The sequence below is a fragment of the Phaenicophaeus curvirostris genome, chromosome 4 (genome assembly GCF_032191515.1).
Source record: "Phaenicophaeus curvirostris isolate KB17595 chromosome 4, BPBGC_Pcur_1.0, whole genome shotgun sequence".
Lineage (NCBI taxonomy): Eukaryota > Metazoa > Chordata > Aves > Cuculiformes > Cuculidae > Phaenicophaeus > Phaenicophaeus curvirostris.
In genome coordinates, this window is record NC_091395.1 from 54209731 (window position 1) to 54233650 (window position 23920).

General features: G+C 38.1%; 1 protein-coding gene across 2 annotated transcripts; it reads left to right on the forward strand.

The window, feature by feature from the left end:
- Positions 1 to 710: 710 nt before the first annotated feature.
- On the forward strand, positions 711 to 23872 carry TMEM156 (transmembrane protein 156). Of its 2 annotated transcripts, none has more exons than XM_069856155.1 (7): positions 711 to 864; positions 6001 to 6282; positions 6773 to 7033; positions 9069 to 9176; positions 11998 to 12102; positions 17679 to 17783; positions 23821 to 23872. In XM_069856155.1, the coding sequence occupies exons 1-7, from the start codon at positions 765 to 767 to the stop codon at positions 23838 to 23840; spliced, it is 981 nt and encodes a 326-aa protein (XP_069712256.1). In that variant the 5' UTR covers positions 711 to 764; the 3' UTR covers positions 23841 to 23872. The 2 variants fall into 2 exon arrangements, with proteins under 2 accessions (XP_069712256.1, XP_069712257.1); XM_069856156.1 differs by having other exon boundaries at positions 12001 to 12102.
- The last annotated feature ends 48 nt before the right edge of the window (positions 23873 to 23920 follow it).

Here is a 23920-nt window from a genome sequence, read left to right on the forward strand (position 1 = left end):
TTTTTTAACTGAAAAGTTTGGATGAAAAACTGTAACTACCATGTATCAAAATAGCAATGGCTTTATCCAGCCTTCTTGTGGTACAGCTTGTAGTAACATGCACACTGAAGACACTGCAGATCGGCAACACATCTCTTGTCTTAAGAACACAGCAGCAATGACAATGTGAACATCTCACACTCAGTTCATTTTACTTAGTACATTGCTTATTTGCCAGATAAGAAACTTTAAAGCCTGTTAAAGTGTTAAAGTTTCTATACTACATAAAATTATCTTCCCTCTGGCCCCAATGCATATGCGTATAAATAAACCAATAAAACCTCCATATCCGACTCCTGTGGTTCTGACTAATTTTTATAATGAGGGTCTGACTAATTTTTTAAAAATCTTCTTGGCCAAATGAGTACAAAAATCCTTCACAAAGATGATTAATTTACTGTTTAGATGGTGTATGAAAGTGGGCATTAGGGGGTGATGTTCCCGAAACAAAACTACCCCAAACGAATAAAATAGTTTCTATGTATGTTTTTTCTTTTATTTTCATCCTGGTACATGAGGTTTTCCTTCAGTATATTCCTTTGAGTAATCCTCATCAATAGCAGCATAAGAACAGAACCTAGCTCTCTACAGCTCGATGTACTGAGAAGTGAAAAGAAAAGTCATATTAGAAAAAGGAAATGAATAGATGCTATTTTGCACTAAGTTAAAAGCTAAACCAGGAAGGAAGTTGCCACCACTATGCTAGATGGGAGCACTTCAGTAACATGTGCTTGCTTTTGAGAAAATCAGAACTCTTCAGATTAGTGCTAGGAATAATTACCATGTTTATTTTATGTTTACCTGAATTTTTCAGAATCCACGAAGGTGAGTCATCAGCTTTTAAAATAACCTTTTATTTATTCTAAAGTCTGTTTGCAGTTAAAAAGTTGGCACATGCCTTCCTGGAAGCAATGATTAGGATGCTGTACTCACATGGAGTTTGCATAGCATGTAGATTTTTTTGGTTAGATTTTTAATCAACAGGGTTAATTATTTGTGATAATTTGAAGAGCATTTGTCACTCATTTACATACATTGCAAACTTTTTGGTAACAATTTCTATGCAACTGTAGTTTTTCTCTCTTGATGATTAAGAGAGTAGTTAAAATATATGTGTTCTTTTACAGCAGATGCTCATACTGTAGAAAGTAACTTTTTAAAAGTTTCTATACTTAGATGCCTATAAAACTTTGTACAGTTACTAACTGGTACGAGATGCTGTCTGTGAATGATATATGCAGTCGTAACCTGACAAAAAGTAGATTGGAATAGGTGTAAGTGAGTGAAGCAGATCTTTTAAAACAAATCTTCAATACATCATGGTGATCCTAAATATTGATACTGGATTTAGGATGAATGCAAAATACATGTATGTACGTCATGCATTCAATGCTTTCATAAAAATCCATAAATAAATTAATATTAAAATAGCTTTGTTGCATCCATTCCCAAGTAAGCCTTTGGATGGATAAATGTTATAATACAAACCATTCCTTTGACAAATGGGGTGTGTTCTCAGGCATCATGAAATAAATTATATATGGAGCACAGTTTTCTGAAAAAAAAATTAGCATAAAAATATATCCAGGTTAGTTTGCTTATATTATGTTTCTATTTTCATTAACCATAAAGAATAAACATGACAGTAGCTAGAATATAATTTATAGGTGTTTATAGTTTATAAATGAACAAACCTAATAAGTTGCCATAAGTTTCAAATACCATAAAACTGATGAATCAGTTTAAGGCGTTGGAATAATTAATGTTTTACCTCCATACAGAAGTAATCTAAGTATTTACTAGGATAGACTATGCAAATAATCAGTGACTTGACTATTACCAGAACAAAACAATGACCTGATTGTCAAACATCAAAGAGTAATTGTATTTTTCCATGATAACTTTCCTAGACAACTGTTATTGGAGATGCTTTATACTGCAACATGATCACTGCAGTTCTGAGGTCCATGTATGATCTTAATCACAGTGTGTCTAAAATAAGTTTTTGAGGTATATACACAGAATACAGCACAGAATTATTATTTGGAAAATTAGCATCATTGTCATGTTTTGCATGTTCTAAAAACTGTATGACTATATAACAGACTGCATACCAGTGCCCAAATTACACGAAAAAGTAAAACGTTGATCTATTTATTTTGAAAATTCCAAGAAATTTGGGTCTCTGGCTCACTGAAAGCTTTCTGTTGGAAGCTGGTTCTATTTCAGTTGTTGTGGCAAACCTAAAATGTACAGAACTACTTGGATGTAGATGTTTCAAATTGCTGGTTACCCCCTGAAGCTTCACCACACAGATTTGTTGTTGGAAATCTTTGAGATGTTGAACATAGTCACTGTATCTTCCTCTGTGAGGGGTTCTTAAATGAGTGGCAGATACCTTCTAATTCCACAGGCTTTTCTAAGATCACATTAATGTTGTAGGTGCTTCAGGTTTATAACACAGCCCCTGAAATGGCAGGCAAGCAAAGTATACAGACAGGAGTGAAACTTAGATGTTTTATCCCAAGAGAAGTTCAAGTATTTATTTTCATTCCAGAGTGGGAATAAAAATGGAATTTTCTCTTTAAACAGAAATAATTTGCAAAAAAAAACCCCAGGCCTTTAAAAAATTATCAGAAGAATACAGTTCAGTGTTGCCAAAAGTGAAATATTTTCTTTATATTCATAAAGCAACCCACTTGTTTGTTTGCAAGTCATTGAACCTTTAAGCTACACTGCTTTAGAGCAGGGTGTTATAATTCTGGAGTTTTGATGCTCTAATCTCAGTACTGTCCTCTGGGTCCAGCTACTTGATGGAGTGTATCTCCTTTAATCTATCAGATGAGTATTCCCCAACTTGTACTTTAGGCCTTGTACCTCTGCAATGTTATGTGATCAAGAAATGATAAAAAATGCAATTTTATATACTGCTGAATTGATTCAAAACAGAATACCACAGATCAAATGGAAAAAAAGTCAAGGCAATACAAATTGTTATATTTATTATTTTCTTAACAGAAAGCAAGTTTTTTACAAACTCAGATCTTCCTTGTAAATAATTTTATTTTAACAAAACTGGATTTTTTTGTGAAAAAGCACCCTTTAAATAGAGGCTTAATAAAGGAATTCCATAATCACAGAACTTCCTAGCATGTAGGCTACAAATCTTTTAATATAATGCATTTTCCTAGATATATTTTGCATGGTTTCATCTCTTAGCTCTTCAGGCTGTCCATGTTCAGATTTCAGAAACCCCTTTCTACATATCCAGTCATGTTTCCATTTGCAGGATGCTTCCCAGTCCCGCAGTAAGGAGCAAGCCTCTATATGCCATGTAATCCACTGGGAAAGACTAGTCTTTTTGCAGCCCAGGGAGGTGGTTGAGTCACCTTCCCTGGAGGTGTTTAAAAGACAGGTGGATGAGGTGCTCAGGGACATGGTTTAGTGATTGATAGGAATGGTTGGACTCAATGATCCAATGGGTCCTTTCCAACCTAGTGATTCTATGATTCTATGAAAATAAAGTTTACTGGTGCTGGATCGTCTTTTGAATGGCTTTCTCAGTAGACAACTTTTAAGGGACCAGTAAGCACACTCCCTAACAGGGCAGCATTCGAACTTTTCTTGCTCAGATAATGTGTCTTTTACATACATACAACATGGCTCACAGGCTGCTCTGGAGCCTGTATAGCCTTGCATGAAGTCCAAAATTAACTTCATTGTGCTACACGTAGACTGCTGTCACAGCACAGTCAGCAGATTCCAAAGTTCACCTACAAATCTCTTGGTGGAAGGGATATGGTAGGTAATTACCATTAGCTGCCCTGGAGAGCTGTAGCACTAGTTTTAGACTGGCTGCCTAGATGCGCACATGCCATGCCATGAGAGCAGGGTAATCATTCGATTTATGCTCTTGGCTCATCTCCACAGTGAAGCTCTTTAGCTGGAAGAATGTGACCTCAGAAACAGCTTCCACTCCAGGTTGTGGAGGTCAGATCATAAGCATTTTGAGGAAAATGTTTTGTCTTGCTTCAGGGAAAGATCAAGCCCTAAATTTTGTTTGACTTCTTTCTTTTTTTGTATAATTAATTTTCTTACCTACATAGGATGTGTATTTTCCATTTCAATTTATTATGTTTTATAGGGAGTTTATGACTCTCTGATGTAGTGTTAGTAAAGTAAAGATAATTGACTTTGGCATCGGATTTTGGATTTTGTTTCTACATCCTCTCTGAAATCCTTGACTGACTATTTCTGAGGTCAGCCTGCTGCTATATGAGCACAGGTGGCCCATTGAAGCTGTCAGATTGCATCTCAGCACTGGAGAAATTAAAGGTTATATTTTTCGTACATAAGGATTTATGAACACGTTACTCCAATTACTCATAATGCGAGTTAGCTGCAAAATTTCCTCTTCATTGAGTTGCAAGGGTACTACACCGGAATTGAAAGCTCAGCTATAGAACTGTGGGTTAGTGCTGCTTCAACTCTGGGAAACGATTATTTGTATTCATAAATATATACTTCATGTTGACATTCATAAATATATACTTCATGTTGAGGTCTCAGATGTTTGGGAGTTTTTTAATATTTTTTTTTCATATTGAAAAAGTAGTTCAAAGTTAACTCAAGTAAAATTGCAGGTTTTGTGCAATAGGCCCTACTTTAAAGTGGAAGACAGCTGAATACATTAATAATTAATTCTATGTGGGTTTTGCTGCTTGCCAGAACTGCATTAATGTATTCGATCTACAGCAATTTGATACTGAAATTTAATCCTGAATGTCAAACACAATGGTCATAATGAAGATTAATGTTTGTTGACTGAGTATAAGAAAATGTGAAGGGTGTGGCTGAAGGATTCAGCAGTGTTTCTGTGTATTTTCACGGTGTGGATTCTATGTCATTGGAAAGAAAGTTTTTGTTCTGATTATCGATATTTTACAACATAATTACACCGGTGGATTGCAACTGCATGGTTCTAGGGCTAAGTTTCCTCTCCAAATACGAGTGCTTTCATCTTCTTTTTGAGTACAATCAAATGGGAGCAGCTTTGAAATGGGATTGTGACTAGATATGATTCCATGCTTTAACTTAAGCACCACATGACCATTCACTCATTCCCCTGCCAGTGAGATGGGGAAGAGAATTTGAAGGCTGAAAGTGCAAAAACTCGTGGATTGAGACAAAGACAGTTTAATAGGTAAAGCAAAAGCCATGTCCACAAGCAATGCAAAATAAGGAATTAATTCCCTACTTCTCATCAGCGGGCAGGTGCTCAGCCATCTCCAGGAAAGCAGGGCTCCAACGTGCATAATGGTTACTTGAGGAGACAAACGCCATCCCTCTGAACGTCCCTCTCTTCCTTCTTCTTCCCTCAGCCTTAAGTGCTGAGCATGATGCCATTTGGTATGGAATATCTCTTAGGTCAGTTGGGATCAGCTGTCCTGGCTGTGTCCCTTCCCAACTTTTTGTGTACCCGCAGACTACAGACTGGTGGTGTGAGGTGAGAGTCAGAAAGAGCCTTGACTCTGTGTAAGTGCTGCTCAGCAGTGACTAAAACAGTTCTGCATCAACACTGTTTCCAGCACAAATCCAAAACGTAGTCCCACACCAGCTACTGTGAAGGAACTTAACTCCACCCCAGCCAAAACCAGCATGTACCACCACAAACTTGTCAATATTGCAAGAGATCTAACACAATCCAGCAATAAAATCAAGCATCAAGGTTGTGGGAAGACTCTTATGCGTGCTTTCTCTCCTTTGTTCATGCCAGCCATAACCCTCAAGAAAGAAAGTATGTTTCATTGTAAGATGGCTAAAGAATCTATTACATGATGCTTCTGTGCACATATAGAATCATAGAATCATATATCTGTCCTATACAACTGTTCTGCTAACACAGTGTCCTATGTGACTGTCCTGCTAACTTAGTACTCTTTTTATTATTTTTTTTTGCAGCTAACACTGTAATTGTGTCATGCATAGACACATGCTCATCAAAGAACACCACTTTTCCACTTTGCACTTTTAACAGTTCTTGCAAAGGATCAGCGCAACAAAGAAGAGAAAAGCAGGCTATTTTACTGAAGGCTGTTGTAAACCATTCCAATTTCCAGAATATTCCATGCATTTGTCAGTCCTCTGTGGGGGAACAACAGTCCCATACTAAATACACAGAGTGTGAATCCAAGAGAGGTGTGAATGTTGATTATCAAGGATCAGGGTCAGTAGCTAAAAAAAGTAAGTAAGATACTCAATTTTTAAGTTGCTAATTAAAAAATAAAAGACGTTTCTATTTGGTAGTTAAAAGAAAGTTATAATATGTGGTGTGAAGTGAAACAAGCACCTTTTGCAACTGATAGCAGTTAGAACAGACTTCAATTATCTATCATTGTATGACTTTTACTTCTTTTTATTTCTTTCATAGACTGATTTTTGTCTCTGTTACCTTTGACAACAGATGACAAAACAACAAAAAACCTGAAAAGCTCTAAAGCTGGTAGTAAAACAAAAAAGGGGTTATAATTAGTGGGGGAAATATATTTTTATAGATAATCAATGCTCTTCAGATCTAGTCACAATAGTTTTAAATGGTGTTCTTTTTTCCATTTTGCTGTAGACAATAACATGTAAGTCTACTGTACGTTTTTGAAAATGAGACTAAGATTTCTTTATTGTTCTTTCTGAGAGTTATCTGTCTACCACATAACAAGTTTGTTTTAATTTTTAGTTCCAAAAGCAGAAGTCTTATTTGAAGTGAAACCAGAAGATGTTATTTATTTTTACAAATATTTTAATATCACTACCGTTTCCAAGAAAGAAGAAGTAGAGCATAATAGCTACTACCTGCTGGAAATCCACATCAACAATTCTGTCATTGGAAGAAGAAATGCAGCTGAAGAATACTTAAATCATTCCTGTCTAGTGGCAATGATGGAAAACCAAAATGACTGTATAAATATTTCACTGCAACTGAAGTCTTACATGGAATGTGAGTTACAGAGGAGAGTCAGATGCGAAATCAAACAAGAAACAATATGAATCTTGCAAAAAATCTCCAATAGGTAGTTCTCTGCTTTCAACAGCCACTTGAAAGTATTTCAGTATTTCACAAGAAAAAAATATAATTTTGATCATCCCTTAGTATAAGACTGTCTTTAGTAGGCAACTGACAGTATTTATAGTGACCTAAAACAGATTTAGCTGTGACTTTCTCTTTCTTAGAAGCAACACAGCAAAGGAAGTGTATATATTTTTGCTCTGTGATGACAGATTCACAAATTGCATGGATGACAAAAGCTGAAATTACTTTTATCCTCTCCCCTCCCCCATAAAGGCACAACCTTGTTGTCTTGGAGGTAGATGAAAAAAAATCCCATTGACTTCAGGGGCAGAAGAACCGAGGCAGGATTGACTTTTTGTAATGTTGTATTGCAATATCCTGCTTACTAAAGTCTTACTACAGTACTCTTAAAAGAGGAATCTTCATCTGAAATAGGCTTAGTTTTCCCAGAGGACAGCATGCCAACTTTTTAAATTTCATTTTGCGGTGTAGGAGTTTATTTGCCGATTGCCTGACCATGGTGAGGGCTTTCAGCACGTTTATATACAATACTTGCCATCTAGGAAACGCTGAACTATTGCATTCATTTAGTTTTGCATGACAAATGCATTTTATGGTGTTCCTTTGCTGGAAAATTATGTGTTTTGGAGTTGGCTAAGCCTATGTTAAATAGGTTCAGGTAAAATCCTAGTGAAGAGAGGGAAGCTTAGTTTTATTTAAATAAGTGGGTCTAGCTACTAGAAGAGTATAGTTTGTAACTTGCTTTGATAACTTGTGTCAAAACTATGGGCTAACTGCCCTTTGCTAATGATAATTTGCCTGGGATGTAGTTATCTCAAATTAATAATAAAAAATACGCATCTTTTTTCTATTTACTTCAAAACAAAGCCAAAGAGGTGCTCAGGGCTTTGACTAAGCAAGGTTCATGTAGGAGTCACTACAAGATGAGGTAGAGCATTCCATTTGAAAGCACGCTACATGACTGCATAGAAGATATTTTTAGTTCTGAATTAGGAGGGATGGGGTCTGCTTACATCAAAGAGCCATGGTGTTACTGGCAGTTACCTTGTGACTTCTCAATGGAGATGATACACAAGGAAAGTTGTTATAGGTCTAATTATACTATTTCAAGTCAAGGAAAGAAAAATAGTGATTTGGCTATAGTCTTTAATTTGATTTTCTATGAGTCGTAGCAACATAGTTGGTTTTTAAAACAGTTATTTGACAAGCTAAGGTATGCATTAACATGCAGCTGCCAAAGAAGTTTGAAAGGTCTTTCAAACAACCAGAGAGGAAACTTCCCCGCATCCTTTCTGTGTGGTATATAGTCCTTGCTTGGACTAGTTACCAAACTAATTCCCTGTGGAATGTGAGTGTATTTCTGCAGCAGCTGTTTGAAAGAGCAGCCTCCCTCCTACACCCTGTCCCACGCCGATTCCTCAGCTTTATTTAACAGAGCTCCCCAGAGGCGTTTTGATAAGAATATTTCTATATCCAGAATCTTATCTTCTCCTGTATATGAAGATAGACTAAGAGGTTGAGAATGCTGGTACGGGTCAGTGTTGGACAGTGGACCAATTCCTTCTAAGCTCCATCCAAACAAACAGGGGATATATATTACCCTTGTTCTACCTTAAATATAAATATTGGTCTTTAAAGCATTTCCTTCCTGGCTGAGTTGCATATAACAGTTTGTACAAACAGGCAAAGTTTTCATTCACTTAGCTATATATAACTATTTCAAACATGAGAATCTAGATACAGATGAAAATGAAACTAAATTCTTATAAGAAACAATTTCAAACAACAAAGAAGGCTGAAAGAAAAATGCATGATCTGCTTTGTTTTAAATTTTTATCTGTGGGGATAGGCATGGTCCAAAAACCTACAGATATCGAATGTTCTGCTTTTGTCTGCCACTGATTTCCTGATTCATTTTCTCTCTTATACATTTTATGGACAGATCCAATGTGTATGACAAAGATCGTTTGGCTCACTATGATTCCAGTAGTTTTTGTGTTCACTATTTCCATCGTCATCTACAAAATAGTCCAAGAAAGCAAAAAAAACTGTAAGTAATAAAAAATTAGTCTGCATTAATTTAATTTCTATGCAATGAAAAACGTATTAATTTACAATAACAAAGAGTTATCAATGTGATTCAGACATGAATATTTTAACTGTAAAAAGCTTCTTGTAGAAGGACTGAAATACTCAAATGATTGTTACTATCACCTCTTACTCCTGAATGGTGGATGCAAATCCAAGCTTTTGATGGTGAATGAAATGTGGGTTTTTTTGAGAGATGCTTTGTGGTGTATGATTCTTACTGATATGAACTTCTGATTTCAGCCTGATTCCAGTAGATAAAACATTTACAGCTGAACCTTGCTGAAGGTCTTAAGCAGAAGTGCCGATCAGCTATATAACCCAATCGAGATGCCCTTTCCTTCCTGAAGATGATTCATACAGGTCATATCAAGAAAAAATACAGGATAGAGATGAGGATATTTGCACTCCTAAAAACTAGTTATCTAAATTCAGTGTTGGTGTAATCCCATAGAGGTCAACCAAACCAACCCTTCTTAACCTCAGAGGTGGATCAAGCCCAGATAACATATCTTAACTTTGCTGTTATTTCTGCTTGGGGACATGGTTTAAGTGGACTTGGCAGTGTTTTGTTACGGGTTGGACTCAATAATTTTGAAGTTTTTTCCAGCCTACATGACTCTGCAATTCCGTGACTTAACCTGCTACCTGAGATAATGGCCCTTAGATGCTTTTTACTGCTCTCATTTCCTGAGACTTTCTGCCTGTGTCAGCTCTGAGTGGGAAGAATTCCTCGGGACAACCAGCATTTAGTTGCTATTACCAGGCAGATGTCCATTCCTTTGTAGTCTAGAGCTGCTTTGGCCACAGGGGTAATAAAAAAATAAGTTATATCCATTCTCCTGATCATCCTGCCTGTACCCACAGGCAGTTTTATAATGAAAGAGCAGTAAGAGTCGAGCTTTAGTCATAACTGAACAGAAGGAAGGAGAGTGCCCACACACAAAATGTTTCTGTGATTTTTTTTTTGCATAATGTAAATATTTTATGCATATATTTTAATGAATAAGCAAAATAGTTGCTTAAAATGGCAAATCTGTCCCAGCCCACCAAATAACTAGAGAAAATTCTTTTTATAATACATGATCTTTTACTTATTGTTAGACCCAAATTCCGAGACCTACTTTTATATATAAAAAAAATCACACAAAATGTAAATTAGGTCTTTATAAGCGGGCTATTAAGTGCTCTGACATAAAGGACTTTTATTTGTAATTTCAAAGCAGCCTGTAAATGTCATGAAGATAATTTTCCATGCTTTGAGTCATAACCTCCTATTTTTAATGCAGAAGTTTTAATAGTGGTCATTAATGATTTACTGACTTTATTCTTAAACATCAGTTTTCTATTAATGTAGTTTTCTCAGAACTGTAATGGACACAAGCAGGGAGGAAAACAAATGCTTTTGAGGCTTCTGATTACTGACTGGCCTCTATAATACATTTTTTGTTAATAGAGCAATGGTGCTTTTATTAGTTCAATTTACAGATAATAACAGAAACAGCATCAATATGCTACTGACAAAAAGACAATGACATAAAAATCAAATTTAAGGTCTGTGTTCTTTAAGTGTATGCATTACAATGTCACCTTTAATTGCAAGTCTACATGCTGCTTTTTTCAGTGCTGCCCAAAGAACACAGCAGAATATTACTATGTGCCTTAAACAGCCGCTAAGAATTTTTTACAGTCATAATTCAGTTAGTAGTTTTTATCTTAATTCCTGAGCACTTCTGAAAGCTGTTAAGAAATATGGAATTATTCATTTTCTCTTGAGACCTTCCAAGACTTTCTGCTAGGCAAACTATGAGGGTCTCTGAAACATTAATGAAGTTACTTCTATGAGTGCATAAAATAAAATATCCAAATAAACTTGATGGAGGTTACAACTGATCCATAACAAAGGAGCTAGATTAGAAATTAGATCTTTTGCCTTTTGCCTTCCACTCTTGTCTTATGACCACTTCCAGAGCTTCCTTTGACATTGTTACAGTGTGTGCTTATGTCTTCAGCACATTAGACCTCCACTGGCTATTCATAAAAAAAATCATGACCTAAATAATGGTAATTTAATGAATTTCCTAAAGCTTAAGTTTTCTAGTATTCTCGAAAGAAAATGATAAAAATGAATTCCTTTATGTAGAATGAATTCCTTTATGTAGAATTGGAGCGAACCTGTCATTAGAAGTGGGCTGGTCATTGTAGACCAGTGTTAACCATAGCAGCTACACAATCAACCACAGTGACCCCACCCACAATATTAAGAGAGCAGCAGAAGAGTGGAAAGTCCGAGGAGGTTATGAACTGTGTGCTGAGGACAGTTAAAGGTGTTCAACCCACCTCTGTCTTCCTTTTTCTGGGTGGTGTTGAGCTTGCTCTCAAACTGTGCTTCCAAAGATGAACATCCCACACTTGCTAAGTACCTGTCAGCTTTCTAGGATGTCAGAGTACTCCATCATCGATATTCCACCGTTAGAAGTGTGAGTCTGAACCTGTACTGGCACATATGCTTTGATAACCTTCCAAAATTCGTTCAAGATACATACTGTGGAGGAGTGAAGGAGTGATTTGAAAGGGGCAAACCTGAAAGGAACTGCCAGAAAATTTAATTCTGGGAAATATATAACATCTAGCCCTAGGTTTTCCTCATCACCTCATTTTAAAAGATTCCTGTGTTTTCATGGAAAGTGTTTAACAGTTTAAGAGTAAGTTGTTTACCAGCTTTTGGTCTAATCAGTGCTGCATGTAATTCTATTGTTGAGGATAACACTATTTGTTTAAAGCAGGTTGTAAACACAGAGTATCAGCAGTTGCTACTATTCTGAGAAGAAAGACTTCTAGACATGCAAGAAGAACCATATCTGCTACTAAAATTCATCCGTTTCCTGGTAAGTAACATAAAAGTAAAATAAAAACCTAAAAAATCTTGAGGCATGAGGAGGTCAAGAAAGACTATTTAAGTTTTTCCTGTCAGAGAGTGCTTCAGGTTTGTTTCAGACTTATCCTTGATCCTACACAAATTTGTTCTGGCTCATGTTATGGAAACAATTTTATATCATAAATGCATAATTCTGACAATGCAACTATAAGATTACTTATGTCATGTGGGAATGCTTCTCCCAGTCTTATGAATGTGTTTAATTAATGACTTAGGTTTTTTTACCTTCTTTTAATTTTTGTTCAAGCCGTGTGCCACATTCGAGGTTTGGCAGCTGAGTGCTTTGTGTGGATATGAAAAGTGCACAGACATGTGTACACATGTGTGTGGGGGTGGGTGCTCTATGTGTTTATGACTCTTGATAAAATCTGCAACCAAAGGATGGTATGGATGGCTGTCACAGGACTCAAAGAATGGCTCTGCTGGCACTTTGAAAACTATTTCCAGAGAAAATTCCTACAAAATACAATATTCTAGCCTCAGATAGGAATTAAAATGTGGTCCTCTGAGAGCGTAGCATGTTTAGCACAGATGAATGGCAAGGCTAAATTCAAATATTTTGTTCCAAAAATTGTGATTTGATAACAAATCTCTGTGTGATGAGAAATTAGCAGCTGTACCTCTGAGTGCTACTGATATTGCTGGAAGAGCCATATGTTTCAATAAATTCCATGGATCCTGGTTTCACAAAGGGAGCATTATCTTAGAATCATAGAATTATAGAATAACCAGGTTGGAAGAGACCCACCGGATCGTCGAGTCCAACCATTCCTATCAAACACTAACCCACGCCCCTTAGCACCTCGTCCACCCGTGCCTCAAAAACCTCCAGGGAAGGTGACTCAACCACCTCCCTGGGCAGCCTGTTCCAGTGCCCAATGACCCTTTCTGTGAAGAATTTTTTCCTAATGTCCAGCCTAAACCTCCCCTGGCGGAGCTTGAGGCCATTCCCTCTTGTCCTGTCCCCTGTCACTTGGGAGAAGAGGCCAGCTCCCTCCTCTCTACAACCTCCTTTCAGGCAGTTACAGAGAGCAATGAGGTCACCCCTCAACCTCCTCTTCTCCAGGTGCTAAACAACCCCAGCATCTTATAAGCAATTAATATGGATGTATAGAATAATAGCTCTGAACCAACCTCCCCCCAAAACAAAAACAACTACAGTCCCAGCAAATAAAAAAAAAAATGGTTTTAAATTTAGTTAGGCTTGGGTGCCTCCTTGTTTGTTTTTTGAGTTCTTCACAAGTAAGAGAAGGCTCAATAATTTCTCTCTGTAACTCAGTGACTCATGGCATTTAAATTTTACCTAGGAAACAATGAATAGCTCCCTGTCTGTCTGAACTCTCCTGGGAGTACAATTTATGCTTCTTGCTTTTAAAGCACCGGCTACCCCTAGGATGTATTTATGAGCTCATTATTTTCATCCCGCAGGAAAGAAATTATCTTTCTGACATCTTTTGTCTTGAGTAGCTTTGCTAATACCGTACCTATTTTATCAGCATGTTCACAATGACATTTTTAGTGTTGTATATCCAAAGGCATTTTTAATAATAGAGTTTTATGGAAATTCAAATCTAGTTTCACTAGATTTTCCTGAGGAGAGTAGGAATCCCATATTAACCTGTCATTATTACTTCTATGTTCCTCTCTCTTTAATCTATTTATTTAACCCAGAAAGATGCTTAGTTGTATGAACCGCTATAATGGGTTTTATTTTAATATGAAATTCCTTGATTCCACACACCATAATTCCAGTCAATCCAGTCGATTTCCCAATTTATACCAATATAATTTAAACTGGAATCAAGACCATATGAAAATAGTTTATTTTTTTCATATTTGCTAAGTTTATTTGCTGCTGTGATAGTAGATTACAAATCGCTATAAATGGCTTCTTCAGCAGCCCTTAATGATATTTTCACTATCATTAATGCATAGCTTGGAATCTTGAAACAAAACATCAGTGTCTGCTGAAAAGAATACAACCACTCAGCAAACTCTCTGATGAGACTAAATAACAATATATCTGGGAGGGTGCGACAGTATCTCAGATAGATGAAAAGATGTATAGGTACTACTAAAAGGTTATTCAAAGTCCAGAAAGGATAAGGGAAGAAAAAGAAGTAAACCTATACTTTGAGAATGAGAGTGATTTCCTAGGCAGGCTCAGGAAATTGCTGTCTTAATATTGCTGTGGTCCCACAGAAGATAATTTACAGCATGGATGCTAGTTTTGTGAAACTGTTAGTGGCTTTATATCCATCAATCATTATCATTAAGTCTGGTGGCCAGAGGAAAAACGTATAGTATGTTCTCTAGGGTAGGATTAAAGTTATAGCCTTCCAAATTCATGATATTATTATACAAAGGATTAAGCAGATACAGTGAAAATAGGGGGGCTTTAAAGCATTCTGGTCACAAATGTTGACTGAACATTGTCTGTGCTGTTACGCCAAAAAAGTATGCACCAGAGCATGGGCTGTACAGAGCATGTTTTCTAGACTTTCGATCTGTTCCTGCCATTGCATCTATGTAAAACAATCCCTTGAAAAACAGAAGTAGCACAGGAAACAGATTACATAAATCAAGGCATTTAATACCTAGACTGAATCTGCCTAGTAGGGTCTTTTCATGCTGGAAGTTTCGTTAATATAATGATATGGGTTATACTTATGTGTGAATTTAATCACTAGAAGTCTACCACTATAAATTCCCATTTTTAGACCTCCTTTTCCTAGCATAAAAATGACATTCCTTGTTTAATTTTAGCCTAATTTGAAAGTGGCATAAGGTCTACTGGAAAAAAAGGGTTGCTTCTATTCCTGTGTTAGAAAGGGACCATACAGACAGCGAATCATAATATCATCATGTTGTCGCTGAAACATAGTGCCTTGTTCTACACTGCACAAATGGGATACTTCTCTCATTTTCAGTGATATCCCATTGGCTCACGGAGTCACAGTTTGGTTCATTACATTATAGGATACAATTATAGGATTCCTCGACTCACTTAGAATCATAGAATCATGGAATAACCACGTTGGAAGAGACCCACCGGATCATCAAGTCCAACCATTCCTATCAAACACTAAACCATGCCCCTTAGCACCTCATCCACCCGTGCCTTAAACACCTCCAGGGAAGGTGACTCAACCACCTCCCTGGGCAGCCTGTTCCAGTGCCCAATGACCCTTTCTGTGAAGAATTTTTTCCTAATGTCCAGCCTAAATCTCCCCTGGCGGAGCTTGAGGCCATTCCCTCTTGTCCTGTCCCCTGTCACTTGGGAGAAGAGGCCAGCACCCTCCTCTCCACAACCTCCTTTCAGGTAGTTGTAGAGAGCAATGAGGTCTCCCCTCAGCCTCCTCTTCTCCAGGCTAAACAACCCCAGCCCTCTCAGTCGCTCCTCGTAAGACCTGCTCTCCAGCCCCCTCACCAGCTTTGTTGCTCTTCTCTGGACTCACTCCAGAGCCTCAACATCCTTCTTGTGGTGAGGGGCCCAGAACTGAACACAGGATTCGAGGAGCGGTCTCACCAGTGCCGAGTACAGAGGGAGAATAACCTCCCTGGACCTGATCACAGTAATGCAAAGCTAATTCTGATAGACGGTAATTTTAAAACTCATCCTAAAAAAAGGACATTGTAGGATCATGGTAACAACCAGGACTCAGAGCATAAAACCTCAGGGTTTCTGGCCTGCGGTTGCTTTTTGGATTGTTTAGGTTTTGTGACATCCAAAGCATTTAATATAAGTGGGTTTGACAGCTGTAATTTGCACATAAGAAACAACGAGACAAATTTCCTCTCCGCCATTTGAATTCTGGCATTGTTTTCTGTGCTATCCTATTAAAATAATAGTTCATCTCCTGCAGGATTAGAGGAAACAGGCAAAATTCTGCCATCTTTCTGGTGTATTACTACAGCTCCAGGTTAGTTGACAGGCTGGATATAGAAGCAAACACTGGCTCAGCAGCATCAGGGCTGGCATCCCAGTAAATTCAGACTCACTCCTCCTTGTTTTCTGCAGTATATTTTCTTTTTAGCAAAGACAGCAGGCAAGATACATCTTTTAAAGAAGCAAATAGATGCAAAGCCAAAAAAGGAGAAATGTTTTTAATCTTGGCCAAGTGAAGCATCACCTGTTTGATCCAGATCCTTTTCAGCTCCTGACATAGCTCAATAGTGATCCTCCTGTGCAATTTAGTGAATGAATAATGCTGGGAAAAGCAAAGCTTGTCACAGTATTCAATATTTAACGCAGACTTATATATTTCTGAGATACAACATTTCCAGAGAAAAATGTGAAGCCTAATTACCACTTCGGATATTTTTTTAATGTTTCAGACAGGAGGATAAAATCTACATGATTCAGGTCATTTTAAGGACTTTTTTCATAGCCCTTGTATGTGCTTTCAGTAGAGCGATGATGCAGAAGAGGCTGTTTCTCTGCTCAGTTTCTGTGTGTGCAGAACAGTCTTACAGAGTCTCTGAAGGGAATATCTGTCTACATTTCCACTCTTTCCAGTTTCATCCTGAGGGTGAACTAAGATCCACTGCTCTTTTTAAAACTAAGCCAATTCTCTTAACTTTGTTTTTTATATTCAGTTGCTTAATTACCAAGACTCAAACTCTATTTTTTAATTGCATTTTTAAAGAGAGAAGCCCAAATGATATAGTCGGTGGAGAAAGGATGTAGCTAAATATAACTGGCACAGTTCATCCTCTTGGTATGAACTCAATAGAAACCCAACTGTAGGTTTACAGAACTTATGGAAGGTCAGGGACAGTGCAGACCTGGAGTTAAAATACTACTTGTGTTTTGCAGTAGCTCTTCGAAAAATACCTTGGATCAACAACTCTTGACTTCATTTGCCTGACGATGGTATTTCTGCATTTCTTTATCTGTATCTCAGTAAGATATCATATCAGGATCTGCGTTGCCCGTGTGCTAAAGGCATCAGCACACCTTTCCCTGTTTCTGAGGTGCATGTTGTCATCTTTATTAACAACTGCATGATACCCACTATCTCTCCCTGTGTTTATGACAAGTTAGCTGAGACTGTATTGCACATTCCTGAGTGGCAATCCGGGCTGCCCTGTTGGAAAAATGAATTAGAGAGTTCACACTCTAAATTTAAGTTGGTTTTTCTTACCTGGCCAACTGTAGATTTTTGTATTTTGGGAGACTCTCAGTTAACACCAAATTTGCATGCTTCTGTGTTTTCAATACTAGTAAAATTTCCAACAGCAATTTAGTTGCCTGTCTACAAGATGCTTCTCAAGGAGACTTGGGATCAGCATGTTGTAGTCCCACTAGTATCAAGACTGTGTTCAAAATAGAACATGGTTATTACTTTCAGGAGTTCCTGACGTGTATCTACATCTCTAGGCACTGAAATCCAACTGAAAAACTGGCTCTCCCCCTCTGCCTTGTGTTCACACAGGTGTCAATTATTTTCAGACTTGCAAATTCAATGTTTAACACTCTGCAAATGTATTTGCTGTTTAACTTGCTGTTTTGACTTCCAACAGTGAAAAGCAACGAACAACAGATTCCACTTACTGCACAGACCACGATGATACTGCCCATGGTGCCTGAACAAGAGCATTGTCCTGTTGGTGAATCAACTGTAGAAGGTAGGTAAATACCTTGCAACTCTGATTATTCTGGTTTGCCTCGCATTTTTAGAATTAATAGTATGTAATATCTGCTCAAAATAAATAACTAGATCCTCTAGCCAAGTATATGAGATGACAAACTGGAAACTGTGTTTTGTGAGGGTAAGGTGAAAGGGAAGCAAAATCAATTTTCCTTCTGCTACCAAGAGCCATCTATAAACTAATGTGTTAGCCTTTTAAACCCTGTGTGTCCCTGAGGGCCCCGGTGCAAATTCTGACACTATTTTTCTGGTGTAGAATATTGTGTCAACATTATGCTGAAATCTGTTTCTGACAAGGGCAGAGGAAAGAAGCGATTTGCAAATGACCTCTGAAGAGAATCACATGTCGGAAATAAATAGTTTGCTGATCAAATTCCTCAAACAAAAGTTAGAAGGAATGATAAGAAGTTTGTTTCAGCTTGGACTAAAACTAGTCTCCCTTTAAATTTCTCCAGCTGTTGTACTCCAGGAAATTATTTCAGGAAGTCTAGATGTAAGAAAACAAGTGTGAAAAGCAATGTGCTGCAAGAGATACCTCTTCCTGGTAATGCTTGTAATGTCCAGAAATGAAACGTATACTACTTGAATAAGTAATACAGACCAATATATCAATTGCATAGACAAGGTTATGGCTACTTGTATAGATTATATCACTGTTTCTGGAGATTTTTTTAGGTTAAAAGCTTGGGAAGGTCCTTTTTTACATCTATTTAAATTGGATGGACTTTTATTGAAAACTCAATATTATGTCCTGCTATCTTTTTAATGTGTTAAAAAATTGATGTACTGAAGAGTGGTTTGATTTTTCTGCTTCACGTGGAAGGATAAACGATGAGGTTGTATGTTGAGAACAGAGTTAGAGAAGAAATTTTGAAAAGTGTTGCTGCCAAATGATGAGGTACTGCCTTAATAAATAAATAATTGAGGTAGGTTATTGTTTGGCTTTCTAGGGAGACTAACTGGCTTACAGGAGAGTGTATCATAGTAATTAAAAATACTGATCACTTTTTAGTGATTTGCATGCACAGATCTTGCAAGGACTTACAAAGGCAGAAAGGTGTCTTTATTACTGTTCTAAAATGAGGTTATCAGGAGGCAGACACAGATAGTGTGACTTGGCAAGTCCATGACATAGATGAGAGCAGTTCTCAGATCATCTGAGTTCAGCTGTTTGCCATTTGGAGACCATGAGCTTTTGCTGAGTGAACAAGCACTTTCCCAGAGCCCACTCAGCCTCTCCCTGTAGGGCAGCTTCTTCCTTTCTCCAAGGTCTCCTCCCAACCACTTCAGTACTAGGCCACTTTATTCTTTCTGGTACCTGCCAACTGTCTCTCAGACAAACCTTTATCTTCTCACATCCCTCACTGCCACTTACCTGCCTGCCTTAATTGTTTCCTGAGAGAGCATTTAGTCTTAGGTTAAAACCAAGAAATTTCTATGGTTGTAATAGGATCTGTTGTGAAGTGGGTGCTCACTGGTATTCAGTGCCTTCATTTTTACTGCCTTATGGCTGATCAGTAGCCATAAGGAGGTGATGGCTGATCAGTAGTGTTCCTAAACATGGGAGCAATCATTGGGATTGACCTGCTAGCACTCCTTTTGCTTTCATTATCTTAACTGTTATGTATTGAAGGACAGACAGAAGAGATGGAACAACTTTGCAGATTTGCTCTGTGAAGCAGTACATGAGATCCAAGTTATCCCTTTCCTTAATTTCTGGGTCAGTGACTAAAAGAAAAAGATTAGATATCTTGAGAAACACCAAATACCTTGTCCCAGTGCTGCACTGTGCAGGAGCAGGCTTGTTTTCCTGGTCATAACGCAGTTTTCCTGTCTGAAGGACTGCTGGCAGTGAGTTGAAAGATGAGTATGATACATGGGACTAATGCCGAATACATGAAGTTGTAGTATCACCTGGCATTGTATGGAAAGATTACTAGAGTGTAGCTTGAGTGTAGCTTGAGAGGCAAGAACATAGATCTAGATATTGCGTTATAACACATAAGGTTTTGAATAACATTTCTCAAAGGAATACTGACTCAGAGCTAAATACTCTGTGAAAATATGAAAAAACTTTCTGCTTTAGTTTTGCTTCACTGCCTTCAAAGAAACACTCCCCCCTTCATCTGATAAGGTCAGATTCAGCTCATTACTGCTTGTGTTTGTGGGTGGCTCAGTGGCTAACAGCGCTGCAGTTACAGGAAAGCTCGCTAGCTAGAAGTCCTTCCAGTTACTTAGGCTGTGGAAGGAGGTTGTGGTCTGTTTTTCTCATGGGTGCTACGGTTGCCTCTTTGAAGTCTCTGGAATGCTACTAAAGACTAGTTTGCTCACCAAGGAGGAAGTGGCTGCATAAAAAAATGCTGCATGTAAACAGTCAGTACTGAGACTGAAAACCACCAAGATGATTAATTTCTCAGAATTGACGAAGACTCCATCAACTTGATAAAAGCTGTTTTTGCCCCAAGAAGGAGGTGGAGCGGAGATAAGAAGTGTGTACCAAGAGCTTGATCAAAAAGGGGAATCTTTTCAGCATAGGTCACTTAATATTTCTGTGTATTTTCACGTTAAGTATTATGACTACATGTGAGTTCTGAAGTTAAGAATCCCCCTCTATTTCTACCATCTTTTAATAAACCAACATATTAGCAACTGCACTGGAAAATGAATGAGCCAGGTCTCTCAAGTGCTTTAAGACAGTCCTCTTTCTTCATACGACAACGGCAGATGTGTTTCCTTAGTACTGTCAGAAGGTGACATTGACTAGCACGAAGTTCGAGGCTGCTGCTTATTTAGACAGGAAGCATGAACATTTTTTTTCAAAGCAAATATTTGCATTTGGAGGCAACGCTGTTCAAGGGACAACACACTAGAATAATTCTATGGAGACCTCACTTCTTCTGTCTCTGCTGATGACACCTCATTACTAATCTGCACTGTCGTAAGAAATGCTTATCCTCAGCTAAAACAGAGATTGTGTAGCACTTTTAACTTACAATGCACTACTTGCATCAACTATTATTTGTAACAGCTGAAAAGAAGGAAAACACAGTGTCTTACAGCCAACTATTGTGGACATGTTTGTTTGTTTGTTTTGTAAAAAGTGCCCAGTATTGTGCCCTGAGCTGTTAGTTGATCAAATTCATACAAAACAGTCACTATTGCCCCAAACACTTTATTTACTGCATCGGTCTCTTTGACAGTCAATGCCCCAAGGACAAGAGGAAACAATCTTAGTGTCCTGCCTCCCATTAATTCTCTTAATAAAACCAGTGGACATGTCAAAGACTGCATAAAAGCTAATGGAAGTTCCACATCAGCAATTGCCAATGATTTTTAGTACATTGCCTTTCACCATCAGCTTTGAGATCTCTGAACACATAAGGTGCTTCATGTCTCTGTATTTCTTCCTGAGAGACAATGAAGCTGTACATTTAGGTCAGAATTAGTGAATATAGAATTTAAGACACAATCTTGTCTTCAGGTGAAATGGATTATAAAACTGGAACATAAGGTAGATGACAGGTAACTGACTGGGGTGATGCACAGGGGAAGCATGTATATGGCTGAACAGGTGAAAACCTCTTTCACAGCAATTATAAAATAGAAGAGGTTGATGGGTCAAGCACATGAACATGAAACCTCCTATGTGGGGTGGTTGGGACCAGAGATCAGTGAGTAACGAAGTGTGTGAGAGGCTGATTCCTATGCAGCTGCATTCAGTGTGTCATCACTGCTATAATTTTCTAAGGCAGTTTAGGTATTCCATTGTGCAGAGGCCAGTCTGATACCAGGTGCACCTAGGCTATGAGCTGGGCTTTAGCCCTGGCCCTGCTGCCTTCCTGAAGAAGCCTTTAAATGCCATCACTGCAGTTCTTAATAGTGTAAACAGAAAGGACAACTAGAAATATTCTTTGCCTGCTTTTCCTTATGTGATGGTGGCTTTACAAAAATGTTTTTATATTTAAAAGAATCCCTCTCTTGTCTGTCTTTGAGCAAGACACCCACACAAACAACAGAAGATAGAAATTATGCAGGGAAAACAGTGAAACTCAGAGCTCAAAACATGCTAGCGAAGGTACATACCAAGGGTACTCAGGAGCCAGAGGAAAGTTACGGTTAAGCTGTCTTTATAAACTGTGCATGTATTTGTAAAGAGCATCAGTTGTGATTTTAAATTACTGGCATCCTTCCAAGTATCCTTTTGACACGTTTTTCCTAAAAGACATCATTTCAGTGCTCAGAAGCGATAATGCTGTTGTCAAAGCCATCATAAAATTTGGTACAATGCTGCTGAAGGCAGAAGTTCCTACTAATGCTGGCGTGCTGGGTTTGCCAGTTGGCCATTTTTGTAAGACATCCTTTTTTATGCTTTCATGAATTCCCATAGATAACTATGAAAAAAGATTTATGCCCACATGCAGCTTTAAATTGTTTTCAGGACTGCATGCAGTCACTCAATTATGTACTTATTTTTTAAATATCACAGAAGATAATTCCTCCTCTGTTCCTGCTTCCATAATAGATTAAAATCTTAATCACACGTTAAAATAAACCCTCCTCTCAGTACGAAAGAGCTCACAGAATCAGTTTGCTGAGCACATTCCAGGCTACTTGGCAAAATTACTGGGCTCTGCATACAATGTGTGCCAGGATGGGTGTCTGTGCAAAGCAGACAGTTGGAGGTTTTTGAAGGGAAGCACTACTGCTTGCTTGCACAACTGGGCTGTAATGGGCACTGTGCAGGCTGTTTAAATCCCCTGTTCCATTAGCCGGCATCAATTTTTGATGCATTGTATCCTACTTACACTTGTCATTTTCTAGCTCACTTCAGCAGCTGCTGCCTCCAGTAGGATTTCACAGCCAAGGAACACTTCTTATTCCAGTTCCTATGATGTAAAGGAAAAGGGAGACAGATGTTGTTATTGGCCTGCAGCTACATCAGCTACCAGTATGGGCAACAAGCTATATTTGGTTTTTCAGTCAGTGTGAGGATAGAAAGTACAGAAATCCTGTGATTTTGCCCCCAGCATCATATAGCTCCCTGAAAACTAAAGATGAGCTTGCTGGAGATCTGGGCATTTTCATATTTCAATGTTCCTCATCATGTGTTGCTTTGGGAGCTGCAGTCTAAATCTAAGAAGTCCCATTGAAGGTTACTGAGGAACATTTTTCACCTGGCAATGTGTAAAAAGCTGCTCTTATTTCATTACTTTTAAATATGTCCCACTGTATATGAATCTAGTATGGGAAATGCAACTGGTCACAGGTTTGCAAATTTTTCTGTCCATGTGGTGGTTTGGAGTCATCCATTTTTATTTTTTCCCATTAGGATAATTTAGTTTATTTTGTCCCAGCTGCAGTAAGACCTTGTTGATACCCCACATTTATTTCTGAACGCTCTGCTGCACGTAGAAGTCTGTGAAGAGATGCCCAAGATCTAAAGTGGGGCAAGAGATTCTGGAGTGGAGGTAGAGGTCACACAAAACTCTTCTCCCCTCATCTAGCTGCCAGCAGGGAAGAAGAGCGTGAAGCCTGCTAGTTATTTGAAGGAAAGAGATCCATCACCACATACTTCTAAAAGAGCGTTACAGACTGAACCCTATGTAGATGGAGATACTTTGCAGAAACCTGTTTTGAGACACTTCCAGGACAACCTTACTGACCCTCTTCAGCTTGCTGGATGTAGTGAATGCTCTCTAGCAGCTCCTGCTCTGCCCGCTCTTGCATTGCCAGGCTTCCCTGGAAGTGAAGAAGGTCCAGTACTTCTCACTCAGGTTCCTATAGCCTACTCTTGTGGGGCAGGTACCTAAACCACCATCCTGTTGACAGGTACTATTCCCTGGTCTTCTGCTGAGGTCTGATGTGTATCTTCTGTATTGTCTGCCTCTGAGTTACATTGTTGTTTCCTTGTGTAATTAAAAGGAGAACTCATTGCTGTGAAAGTCAAAAGAATGACGATAAATCAGAAAAAAATGCTTTTTCATCCTCTATTTTTCTGATATTGTTTTCTCTAGTTTCAGATGTTGCTGTATGAAATATGATCATTATTGGATGAAAGAAGACACAGTGATTCTATGATTCTATGACTCTATAATATACCACAGAAGAAAGCAT